The sequence below is a fragment of the Populus euphratica genome, unplaced genomic scaffold (assembly GCF_000495115.2).
Source record: "Populus euphratica unplaced genomic scaffold, PopEup_1.0 scaffold244.1, whole genome shotgun sequence".
NCBI lineage: Eukaryota > Viridiplantae > Streptophyta > Magnoliopsida > Malpighiales > Salicaceae > Populus > Populus euphratica.
This window is the reverse complement of record NW_011500125.1, coordinates 104,083-117,807: the sequence shown is the minus strand read 5'-3', so window position 1 is coordinate 117,807 and position 13,725 is coordinate 104,083. Positions and strand designations below refer to the sequence as shown.

General features: G+C 26.4%; 1 protein-coding gene and 1 long non-coding RNA gene across 2 annotated transcripts in view; one reads left to right on the top strand and one right to left on the bottom strand.

Moving 5' to 3' along the window:
• Positions 1-3,978, bottom strand: part of LOC105110219 (uncharacterized) — a 4,905-nt gene extending 927 nt beyond the window's left edge. The window contains exons 1-9 of the mRNA XM_011005192.1: positions 3,809-3,978; positions 3,335-3,468; positions 2,603-2,684; positions 1,625-1,695; positions 1,395-1,496; positions 1,179-1,268; positions 402-476; positions 281-313; positions 119-199 (exon numbers count right to left, since the gene is read on the bottom strand). Of these exons, the coding sequence (XP_011003494.1) occupies positions 119-199; positions 281-313; positions 402-476; positions 1,179-1,268; positions 1,395-1,496; positions 1,625-1,695; positions 2,603-2,684; positions 3,335-3,468; positions 3,809-3,863 (723 nt within the window). The 5' untranslated portion in view covers positions 3,864-3,978. The remainder of the gene's footprint in view (positions 1-118; positions 200-280; positions 314-401; positions 477-1,178; positions 1,269-1,394; positions 1,497-1,624; positions 1,696-2,602; positions 2,685-3,334; positions 3,469-3,808) is intronic.
• Positions 483-1,113, top strand: LOC105110218 (uncharacterized). Its single transcript, XR_839428.1, has 2 exons — positions 483-611; positions 678-1,113. It is a non-coding gene; the product is annotated as an uncharacterized LOC105110218 (long non-coding RNA).
• Positions 3,979-13,725: the final 9,747 nt, after the last annotated feature.

Here is a 13,725-nt window from a genome sequence, read left to right as displayed (position 1 = left end):
GGGGGGGGGGTGGGTTACTGGCATTGAGGGGAGAGGAGAGGGACCTGGCAAAACGTCCATAACCTAAAGATTATTAGAATTGGAAAGGAGGTAAAATTGCAGCAGGTGGTTACCAGACCTGATAAGCTTTAGTGCCGGGTCCATCTTTAAGGCCTCCAGCAAATTGACAGAGATACCATAGACCAGAGTTTGTTGCATCCTGTGTGATGCGGATTCAAAAATTTCTGAGCCATTGCACATTGTTAGAAAGAACTAATTGATTAAGAAGTCGAAAAAACACCTGTTTGCTTTCAAGAAGTTCAAGCTTCCCTTCCTGTTGAGATTTTAGAGATATCAGGAATCAACAAAGGCATCCTCCAATCAAAAATAAATTTTAAGCTGTAAGAAGCATTGCAACTCACCAGCCCCGATATCATTTCATGAATTGATTCAACATCATATCCAATTTGGGAAAGGTTTGATTTCATGTCATCTATCTGCATGCAAGTAAAACCATAGCTGAAATACATATCTATCTTGATATGAGTTGATTTAGCTTAAATAATATCTACCCTGAGCATATCCATTTGTGTGCAGATGCAGGTGTGGGTATTCCTAAGAAACAGAATCGGGTGTGGATATTCATAAGAAACAGAATCAGACGCACAGTATAAATTAAAATCCAAATGTGCCGACAGGCAAAGAATAGAGTGAGGTGAACTATTTAAGCTACACCAAAAAGAAATAAAATAGGGAAACCTATTAATGGCCGCTTGTATATTACATGTTTTCCCTTGTTTTAAAAAATCACGCTGTTGTAAGTTGTAACCTTTGGTTTCACCTCATTCTTAAATCTATGCTCTGCACGTGATTTTTCACTTTCTGAATTGACTTAAATGTCCCTCTTCTCTACCCTATTTCCTCAACTATTCTGCTGTTCCCTCTTTTCTGATCTACATCATGTTGCCTTTCTGTTCAGGATCAGGTTCACTAGGTAGCTCAATCAAGTTCAAGCTCATGTTCCTACTGTCGTGCATATTTCTACAATCTGAGCTGGATATGGCATCTGTTGGTTACCTAAGCTTGGCTTGTACGCAAAAAGCATACCTTATGCCCTAGGCAAGGAAGAAATGGGGGGAAAAAGGACAGAAACAAATGATTAATATCTATCAATTATAAAAGGAGAGTACTGAACGTACATCATTGGCAATGAGCTTAGATGTTTCAATCTGCTCCTCAATCTTCCAGTCCAAATTTCCCAGTCTTTTTGTCAGATGTCTTTTTGTTGACTGCACAAGTTGACAGTCGAAGAGAATTAAGAATATTGCAAAGAATCCAAAACATAGAGTTGCTATCTAAGAAATGAGACTGATTAGAAAGAATACTTATTAGAAAGAATAAGTCATCCTACTTACAGCTAACGTTTCAGATACATTCTCCAATTGTTTTGACACGGTTGCAACAGCATTTGCCATATTTTGCTTTGTTACAAACATTACATCTGAAAATGACCAGCCCTGCACCACAAAGCAAATAGATGATGCATCCACCCATTTATCAACAAGAAGACAATGTGCTAACAGGTGCAATACCATCAGCATTTGGGATAAGAAATTGTTTTCACTTTAAGCATTAAGAATCTTGCCTTCCACCAAAAGTAACAATATCCCATTGCTCCAAGTGCAGCAGCTGGCACTAGGTAAGAAGAAAAATTCCCTGTGTACACAAGAAAATTTATAAGCATCATTGCATATTCTACTCTTCCATCAAGACATCCAAAATAGAAATGTTGCAAGATGTTGCCAAAAATATCTAATATAACCATGCACTCACAAAAAAAAAAAAAAACTAACACAATAATTGAACCTGGATGCCTTTTGACATCAGGAAAAGAAATAGTTTAGAGGAAATTCTAAATCCTACTATAATTTTACCTTACAAGTTATCTAGTCCTTGTTTAGGCTTCATTCAAGAAACAATCTGAAAGCTTTCTTGTGATCGGCTTGGATATCTCAATTGCAGTTAACTTATGATTAGTGTTCTAGTCTGAAATAATTGCAGTACAAAATTTAAAATTTGCTGATTATTTCTTAAGTCATTCCAAATAAGACTTATGAATAGCATTTATCCTTTTCTCTTCCTTTCCCTTTCCTTCAGGGGAGAGAAGGGAACTGATCAAGGAAGCATGAAATGTCCTATTAACAAGCCACTTGGTTTTTTTGCATATAGTTGATCCACATATGTCCTTCAAATTAAGTAAATACATTGCACATCACAGTAAAATCAAGTGATTAAACCTTCAAATAAAAGTAATGCATGCTTATCAGAGTCCTGAAACGTTAACCAAGAGTTTTACACATTGATTGGTTAGAGATGGACAAAAATTTAGCAATTTTGATGCCTTTTTAATCAACTTCAAGCGCAATGGAAGGTTGGTTGTCTATCAGCAAATAAGTATCAATAGAAGATCAAAGAGAGAGAAATTTCAACTCAAAACACAATAAGAATATAGAAATGAAGGACATAGAGAAAAGTAGACTGCTAAGAATCTATTACTCTTCAAGAAAAGTATGGAAATTACTTGGAATCTTAAGCTCTTAAAAAAAAAATATGGTGTACTTACCATTAGAAACAGAATTTCCATTATAGATGGTTACAGGACTGGATAAGCTCAACTCCTTAATCTCTTGTGCCAATTGACGAATCTGAGACAGAGACACATGAGAATACATCAAAAAATACAGTCAATCCGAAGAGAAATATGATAGATTGCTAACAATCGCCAAATACCCTGACTCCTTTAGAAATATAACAAGTTCCTGTTTCACACATTAATATCCCCTCTTTTAGATACCAGTACACCAAGGAAGATTCAGAAACCTTCCCAAAACTCACACGCATGGCAGCACACATGGAAAGCAGTCTATCACACCTCCAATGGATTTCAATTACCCAACATTTTAAGAAGACTCTGCTTCCCATATTCTGATTCTAGGAAGAAAGTCCCCTTTGATTCAGTTCTTGGAATAAAGTTAGGGGCCACTAGGATGTCCTCCGTGAGAAGAATTCAGCCAGGTTCTCTAAACTAGCAGCCCTGAACTAAGAAGGAAGTAGGTTCTCTTAATTCATAATACAAAATCGCACATGCAAACTTGCATCTATTTAAACTGACATTGCATCAGGGTCTATTATTTACAGTCCAACTCTGGAACTTTTTAGATGCACTGAAATCTGCTAAAATGTGTTTTACGCATCATGTATCGAAAAAAGATGCTCTTTTTTTCTTCCTTTGTGTTATGCTCTTCCACGAGTACCCATTTCTTATAAATAACTAGATAAAAAAAACTTGGAAAACCTGAGCGGCAAGAAGAGCAGTGTCGTATTTGTAAGGAGCGATCTCGACTTCGTCAACACCCTTGAGTAATTCTTGAAGCTGCCCAATGAGTTCAGACAACCGTCCATTTTTCAAAATAATCGAACTAGTCAAACCTAAAACAAAAAACACAGAGACATGAATATAATAGCATACATACGAACAAGAAAAAATTTTGATAAGCTAAAATCAAGTGAGTTCACAATTCCATGGACGAAAAAATTCATAAATTTTTGCATCCAGACAAGAAACAGAAAAAATAAAACCTTATCAATTCAATTACATGAGATTTTATATTTCTAAATCAAAAACAAAAGAGGGTGAAATTGCTGATTGAGAGGTGTTTGAATTGTTTATCGGGTCAATAATCGTGAAGCAGCCGAAAAGCATTGGAGTCAAAGTAAAGTTGAAGCTTTTATTATAGGAGAAGGCAAAGAAGGGACAAGAGAGAGAGACCTGCACCGACGAGAATGAGAACTTTGGACGTAGAGACCCCAGTCTGCAAAGCCATCGTTCTCTTCTTCTTCTTCTTCTTCTTCTTCTTGATGGAGGCTGCCTCTGCCTGGGAAAACTGATTGTTTTCTCTTCTTTTCTTTTTGGCTGTCAAAAGCTGGTTTGTAATTTAAAAATATAACATAACAAATATACTATGGTACTTCCCAGAATGTGGGGAGTTTTTAAAGTATTTTTTATTTAAAAATATATAAAAATAATGTTTTATATTATATTTAAAAATTATTTTGATATTATTCTATCAAAATAATTTTAAATAAAAATTTTTAAAAAATCACGAAATATATTTTTAACTATAAAAACAAATAATTCCTAAAAAATAAGATGAATTCTATGTAACCAAGGACATATCACTAGAATAATGGAGTGATTTTTATTGCATTGACTAAAATTTAAGTACCATTTATTTTGGTATTTTTGTAAAATTTATTTATTATTATTAGTTTGTTTTAGGGTGTTTTTGTGTATTCAATTTTCAATGTAAAATAAAATAACTAAAATACCCCTTAAAAATTAACATTGTTGTATAAAGATATTTTAGTATTTTTCTTTTTAATTTTATAGTATAATTATAAGTCGTGAAGAATATTGATATTTATTCTAAGATAAAAAAAAATATAAGTCGTGAAGAATATTGACATCTTTTCCTTAAGATTGTTTTGTAATTACTAAGTTGGTCGAAAGTAATAAAAATAACATAAAAAATGGTTGGTGCCTCTAATGATCAAAATCTTTTTTTTATTGGTTGTTGGAAGCTATGTAGTGTTTTTTTTTTTTCCTTTTAAGGTGATATGTGTTGTTGATAATAATACAATTTATTATCAAGGAATTTTTTTATTATTTTTTTTTTTTAATTTTTTTAAAAGAATTAATTTTTTTTAATTTTATCATTCAATCCGATTTAGGATATGTTATTTTTTCATTTAGTCCTTTTTTTTTTGTTGAATGGATTTTTCTTTTTAGTGTCGTCATTCATTCAAAAAAATTATTTTTTATTCCGTCCTTTTGTTAAATTAATTTTTCTTTTAAATTTCACCATTTAATAAAAAAATAAAATTTATTTTCTATTTCAATTTTGATCCTTATTTTTTATTTTTAATCCTTCTGTATAATTTCAATTATTTTTTTAATTTCATCCATTAACATTTAATTAATTAAAAATTAAGCTTTATATTTTTTTCATGTATGGGTATTTTCGGTTTAATAACTCGTGTCACAAGTTTAAAAGGTTAAAGTGATATTTATTTTCTTTTATATTTTTATCGTTTAACATTTTTTTTAAATGATTTTTTTAATTTTTATTTTTCTCTATCAGATTATTTTGTTTTCATGACTTAGACGTCAAGTTTGACACAATCACCATGATTGACTTGACCCTATTACTAAATTTATAAGTTTGTTATGCTAACTCAAGTTAATTCTAGTCAATTTTTTTATGTCATTGTTTTTTCAAATTTTATTCTTTTGTATTTAATGAGCTGAAAATTATTCTACATTGTTTGTTTCCTTTTGAAAATTTATTTATTTTTTCATGTTATCATGATTATTTTTTTTAATTTGGTTCACAAGTGGTTGTTGTCTATAACATCTAATTAAAATAAAACTAATTTATTTGAGCCAGTAAGATCTATAATACGAATCACATAATTTTTCTGTAAAATATATTTGTAACTCCTAAATATATTTTTTACATGAAAAAATAGTTTGGCCTTGTGACATGACACAAGTCCATACCTAGCGATTCTATAATAAGGTATGTTTTTAAAGTAAAAAAAAAAATCTTTCATCATCTATACTTGTCCTCTCTAGGACACTATATGGTTTTTAAGACCCTAATAATCTTTATTTTCTTTTTTTTTTTCTTTTCTCCTTGATTTTCATGTTTTTCCCTTCAAAATTTTAAAGCAACCCTTTAAATTATTATTCCTTCAAATTTGATCCATTTTTTTTAATTACTATTTATTTTATTTGATGTAATTTATAAATTTGGAATTCTTTTTCAACCTCATACCCTTTTAATTTTTTTATATTTCAAATTTGATCTTCATTCCTTAATTTCTATTTGTTTTATTTGAGATAATTTTTTAAATTGATTTTCATTTTACATTTTCATCCTCAAGTTTTTTTCCTTATCAAATTTCATTATCATTATTTTGATTGCTATTTTTTTACTTTGATATTTTTTAAAATTAATTTTTTTCTAATTTCATCATTCAACATTAAAATATTAATTCTATGTCTAGAATTTCACGAGTTGTAAATTTTAAATATTAACCCAAGTTTAGAAAATTCACTTAGGTTTGCTTGGTTGTATTTTTCCTTTTTCTTATGAGCATTTTTTTTCAAACTTCAGCATTTACTCAATTAGAGATTGAGTTCTGTTGTTTTTATTTATTTGTTTTCTAAGGAGTTTTTCACTAATTTTTAAAATTAGCCATGTTATCTCAATTCTTTTTATTTATCATGCTTTGTTGAATTTACTTTAGAAAAGTTTTTAAATTGATTTTTTTATTTCATACTTCAACATTAGATTAGTTAGGATTTAATTTTCCTTGAGTTTTTCAGTTCCATTATTCTTTTTATACTTTTATCATGTAGATTGTGAGTTTGACAGGCTAGCCTAATCTAACTTGAGTTTTTTCAGGATCTTATTTTTATTTAATATTTATTATATTTCATCATTTAAGATTGAACTGTTTGGAAATTAAGTTTTCTAATTTTATTTTATTTATCTTCATAATTGTTAGTCCCATTAGAAATTTAAGAAAATAAGAGTCCTTACATACGGGCATTTTCTAAATGGGCCATGAGTGATGTGGCCTAACTTTCTAGACCTAACAATGTATGATTTTTTAATTTTTTTTAATTTTTCCTCTTTTTATGTTTTTTTAATATATATTTTTCAAAATAATTTATTAATTTATAACTAAATTAGTATATCTTATCTTTGATTTTTTATTTAACATTTTTTAAATAGTGGTTGTTTTTTTAATTATTTTGTATGTATTTAATTTTTGGAGAGGTTATTCTAATCCATCTATATTTTTTTTATGTTTTATATAAATAAAATTTATTTTTAAAAATAAAATATATTTATTTTTGGATAGCATTTCTCATAAGTGTTACCTTGCGTAATATATTTTTCTCTTTGATTTTATTAAATCAATCTCATGTGTGTGTCTATTTTTATTGTCATTTAATTAAATAAAAAATTAATTTCAATAAACAAACCGATTGAACAGAACTAGGTATATAGTCTATGTTGCAATATCAAATATATTATCATTTGTCTCTCAATTTTTCCAGTTACATCTTTCGTTATCTTTATTGATTTTATTTTCATTTATTAACGTAAATGATTTTTAATTTATTTACTTAGATATGTGCATAAACCTTTTAATTTACACTTAAAATTTTTTATATAAAAAAGATGTTGATAAATACTTAATGTTTAATTTTTTTGTTAGAAAAAAATATATGACCCGTGATGAAGAGCGGGTCAAATAGTTATTGTGTGTGTGTGTGACTATGAAAGTAAGTAGAATAGGATATAGTGAGACTTGTTTTCAATATATACTAGTTATTTGACTCGTGTCTCGCCACAGGTTAGATAATTTTTTCTTTTAACAAAAAAATGAATATCACATCATTTCATAAGTGTTGTTTATCAAAAAAAAAAAAAACCAATCATTAGTGTATATGACTATGAAAGTAATAGAATACGGTGAGATTTATTGTCAATATATATTAGCTATTTGACTCGTGTCTCGCCATGGATTAGATAAAAAAAAAATATATATTAGCTATTTGACTCGTGTCTCGCCGTGGATTAGATAAAAAAAATTAACAAAAAAATGAAAAATGACATCATTTCAAAAGTATTGTTTAACGAAAAAAAATCTCAACTATAAATTTAAAAGTTTATATGTGCATTTAAAAAATAAATTATGAAACTTGATTTCTAATTAACTGAAGCTAACCAGTTAAACTGGTAACCCAAATCATGAACTTCATTAAGTTCAATAATTTTTCTGTATAATTTTTTATTTAAATATATGATAAGATAAATAGACATTCGCAAAATTAAAAACAAACTAAATGTTGAGGTGTTTGTTTGAGATCAAGATAACCCAATAAATATCAAACCAAAATAAATCATGATATCATTTCAATCAATTTAACATCATAAGAAGAAATTGAAAGTAAAAGTATTGAATCAAATAAGGACAGAGAGAAAAATCTGAATTAACTCTGGATAAACCTAACATATATGTGATCTATGGCATACACCCCACTTAAATTAACCAAAAAAATTCTAAATTTTTTTTTCATTTAACAATACCTAATTTAGGTGACCTTTCATAAAAGAAAAGGAATAAAAAATAAAAAACAAGGGTGGTTCATCAAACTAAAATAAAAGACAGAACTAACCTTTTAAAAATTTAAGAAAAAAAATCTTTTTTAAAATTAAATTAAAAGAAAAGAAGTATTTAAATATCAATTAAAGAATGTGTTAATATTTTTTATATGCTTAAAGAGTTGAAAACACCATTGCAATAAAAATAAAGTTGACTTAACAGGTTGATCTGTAATTTGATTGACTTGAGGTCCAGATCATGTCAAGTTTAAAAAAACCAAATGAATGAAGTGATCTAGTTTTACCTGATCATAGGTTGACTTGTGAAATGGTCAACTCGAGTAATTTAATTAAAATTCATCACAACATCTTTTAATGTTTTCTAAAAAAATTGAAAACAATATTGTTTTGATATTTTTTAAAAATAAATATTTTTTTTGTAAAATCAGGTTGATTCTTCTAGTTTGATCCTCAATCCTTATTTCAAGTTGGGTCTAATAACTATGGAATAAATATTAAATAAAAAAAGAAAAGTAAACACGCCAGGTACATAAACTAATGATGCATCTGATCTAAAATAATGATCCACCCTTACCCCCCCCGTGAAATAAACTTAGATGACATATTGTCTTTGAGTGTGAACAACAAGTCATTTAAGTTTGTAGATGATACGACCTACATACAGGTAAACAACTTGTTGTTTGCAGATTTAGAATCTAGCAACTAAAAGGTTATCGACAAATCAAGCCAATGGGTCTTAATAAAAAAATCATTTTCTGACCCTTTTTTGATCTCAAAACACATAGAAAATCATTTAAATACTTAAATAAATTTGTTTATACCTTCAAACAACTCAAAAATCAATCTAAAAATAAAAGATCAACCCAAAACCCAAAAACTTCTCAAAAGCAGATCTATTTTATCAAACACTTTTAGGGTTAAATAATACTCAAAATAAATTCTCATCATCCAATAAAACCCATTGCATCCAATATCAACTTTATTTATGGTCAGAATCATCGTCAATGATGATTTTCTCTTTTTATCGTTAGAATTTGGCAAGACCATATCTTTTATCTTTCTAACTAGGGGCTAAAATATAAGAAAAATAAATTTTTGGATCAAAATTGAATTTAAAAAATTTAAAAGGACCTAAGTTGTATTATTTGTAGATGAATGACCAGAGAGTACTTTTTGTGCAAACTCTATACAAGCCACTTATTTTGGGTGCCTTTTTCATTTCAATTCTTTATCTTTAAATTTTTTCTTTGCCTAGTAAATTATAAGCAATTGATGTTTAATTAAGATAAATCATCTAAAATAAAAGTTTGATGATTAAAATAAAAAAAATATAGTAAATTCACGGTAATTTTTAAATGTGTGAATAAAAAAGTACAATGTTTTTTCTATATAAAAGACAAATATTTTAGTGTTTTCTATAATATATTTTTGTTCATTAGTTTAGTAGCACAATGATAATATACAAAAAAAATAAAAATAATTTTTTAATGCTACAATGGAGAAAGCCATTAGATGCCCGCTTGCTGGTTGAAAAACAAATATGAACAATGGGAACCAAATATTATTAATATACGTTACAGGAAAAAGAATAATAATAATAATAAAAAACTAAAATGAAAGGCATTTTAACTTTTCAAATACACGTAATTAACTATTCATTGGAATAATATAGATACATTTTTGCCCTTTCTATAAAAAATAAATGGTGGTATTTTGATCTTCTTACAAGACAATGGTATTACTAGATTAATCAAGAGTAGGATTATTTTTCAATATTTTAAGTACAATAAAATAATTTAATTATCTTTAAAAAAAATTTAAAACTAACATCTAGAATTTTTTTCAATCATCGTAAATTTTAAATCACATCAAAATAACTCATTTATCATTAAAAACAAAGTTTTAAGAACTATCATTCAAAAGCTTAAATCACATCAAAATAACTCATTTATCATTTAAAACAAAGTTTTAAAAACTATCATTCCATCTTTTTATTATATATATTTTTTATTATTATTATCAAATTGAGATGGTCTTTTAATAATATTTAAATAATATTTAAGTGTAAAAGTGGAACGCATCCAGTACCTTTTGGTGATCCATACAATGCCTCTCCAGAACAAAAGATTCTTTTTTTTTTAAATGTCATTAAAATCATCATGGTGTCTTCTTATTGGTTAGGTGATGGCAATGATGGTGTGAAACCCGGACGACCCGGTCAAAAACCCGGTTGCAACCAGTTGACTTTTGTTTTTTTTACTAAAACGATGTTGTTTTGAATTTTTTTAAAAATAGAAATTGACTCGGCCGACCCGGTCAAAACCCGATGACCCGGTCAAAACCTGGAATCCGGGCCTTGAACCAGACCGGGTTTAAAAACTACGAGTAAAAGTGGAACGCATCCAGTACCTTTTGGTGATCCATACAATGCCTCTCCAGAACAAAAGATTCTTTTTTTTTTAAATGTCATTAAAATCATCATGGTGTCTTCTTATTGGTTAGGTGATGGCAATGACGGTGTGATGATTTGTTACGAATATGATTTTTTTTTTCCTTTTTACTTTTCTTAAATTTTATGCTAACTATTCAAAATCTTAGAGTTGTTTTTTTAGCTATTAATATTTTTATTTTTATTTATTTTTATTTTTTATTCTTAATCCTTTTATAAAAATAATTTATTTGTTTTTTATTTTATTTTTTAATTTTAATTTGTTATATATTATTTTTTACAATTTGATTATTATTTTATTAATTGTTTTTTTGGGTTCTTTTATTCAATTGATTTCTCTTTTTAATTTTATTTTTCAATAAAAAAATTATAGTTATCTTCTAATTTATTTTTTATTTCAATTTTAATCATCATTCTTTTAAATATTATTTTTGATTTTGGATCATTTTGTATAACTAAATATTTTTTTTAATTTCATTATTTAGCATTTAATTAGACTCACTTTTTACTACCTAGTTATAGGTTTATCAAACTAACTCAGGTTGATCTAAAATCGTTTTTTTTTTATTTTGTTTATTAAATTTTATCATTTCATATTTAATTGATTAAGACTTAATCTATATTGTTTTTTTAGAAAAAAAAAATTTCTCCCTAATTTATTATGATTTTTTTTAAAATTTTGATATATTTATTGTTATTACCTATTTTGTTAGCATCTAAATAAAATAAATAAACTTATTTGATCTAGTTGAGTATACAATCTAATTCGTGAATTGTATTTTTTGAAAAAAATATTTCAACCCCTCAATATAACATGTATTGCAAGTTTGTTTGTAAGCTTTTATTTGAATGCCTTATCATTACGATGTTAGTCCTCACATAATGATGTTAGTTTGTTTGTATGCTTTTTCTTTTTTTCAAGTTTGAGAGAAAAAAGTTAAATAAGTGAAAGTTTAATATGTCTAGGAAGTGTGGTTGGTAATCCACTGTATAATAATTTTTAAAAGTGTTTTTTAATTAAAAATATTTTAAAATAATATTTTATTTAATTTTTAATATAAACATATTAAAACTAATTTAATGCTTTTAAGGTAAAAAAATACTTTTAATTTTTTTAATAAGTAGGTTGAACCATAAAAATAAACTCTAAAAGTCTGTATAGTAGAGTGGTTGAAACTATATTTTACTCTTATAAATAAAAATATTTAATTGATTAGTATATATCATGATTTTGCATGAGTTCCACAAAAAACTTTCTCTTAAAACTTTATTTACAAAAAAATTACAATTTATAACTTTTCTCCAACATATATTAAAAATTATTACAATACCAAAATCATTACTTTATAAAGGAACATCCATTTGCAGTTTTTTCTTAACGGCGTACTTATATATATATATAAAGAAGACTTAACACATACTTATCATTTCCTTATTAATTCAGGTTTGACTACGACAATAATAATAACAAATAAATAAATAATTATCAAGAATATTATTTTGCATGTGGAATGGTGATTACTATGATTTTTTATTATTATTAATATTTATTAATATGAGTATTTAGTCTAGGTTACATATATTTTAATTAATTTTATATATTTTAAAGTTAATAATCATAATAGTTTTAAAATTTATAATATTTAAATTAATAATATTTAAAAAATAAATTTAAAGACTACTCAGTAAACCATACCCTCAAAATTATTTAAGTGTGGTCATTCCAAAACAGAATGATTACAATTGATTCAACTTCATGCACCCTCAAAATTATTTAAGTGTGGTCATTCTGTTTTGGAATGATTACAATTGATTCAACTTCACAAGTAACAAGAAAACAATTTACGGTATACCAGTATGGTATAATAAGTGCAAGTATTATTAGTTGGAATAGTTTTTTTGTAATTTAAATATATTTTTTCTTCTTCTTTAAGGTAACAATGAAATTTTTTAAACTGAAATCGTATTCTTTTTATTTGTAGTTACCGTCTTTCGCATGAATTGTTCATAATTAGCGAAACTACATAAAAAAATAAGACAATTTATTTTATGTATTGAGTTAGTTTACTAATGAACAATATTTATTTATTTCTAAACCTAACAATGCATATAAATAATTTTTTTTATATAAATGCGTGTGGTATAGATTCTCATTAAGAGGAATTCAATGCAAGCTGTGTTTTTTAAAAAATTAAAAAATTTTATATGTTTTAGATTGTTTTCATGTGTTAATTTTAAAAATATTTTTTTAAAAAATAAAAAAATATTATTTTAATATAAAAATATTTTAAAAAATAACCACAATTACACTTTAAAATAAATTATAAAAAATTCAAAATTTCTCATTTATAACTTAATATTAATTACAAGTATAGATTATCGAGATAATTAGTTAAGTGAGATTATGGTAATATAAATTACTATGATATAATAAAAGTATTGGGATTATAATATACAAATTGTTTTATCTGCTCAATCGAGACATTGAGCTAAGAACATACACGAGCCACAAATTGAGTTAATAACGATGGAGGTGCGACTGAAGTTAATATCCATCACATCACGACGGAAGATCAATATGAAAACTACAAGCAACAAAGCAAGGATGGAGTGTTCATTTCGATTACCTTTTGCGTGTGGTTTAAATAAATTTAATTCATAACATTCCCTGAGAATATAATCGTAATCTCAAAAGCAATTAATTAACAATTAAAAAAAACTAAAATAAAATGAAATTTTACTAACCGTTCACCACATATCACTATTTATTAAATTAGTATTTTTTATATTTTTTAAAATTATTTTTTATTGAGTTATTTTACTATTGTGACATGGGTGATGATTTAATAGGTTAACTTGATTGACGTGAATTTTTTTTTGATTAATTTTTTTAATTTGATTATTTGATATGGGTTTAATTGAGAATTCGATTTTATAATTTATTTTATTTATTGTTTATTGAATTATCTTGATTTTATAATCCAATAATAATATTTAATGGGTTAACGTGAGTTGATTTATGATTTTTTTATG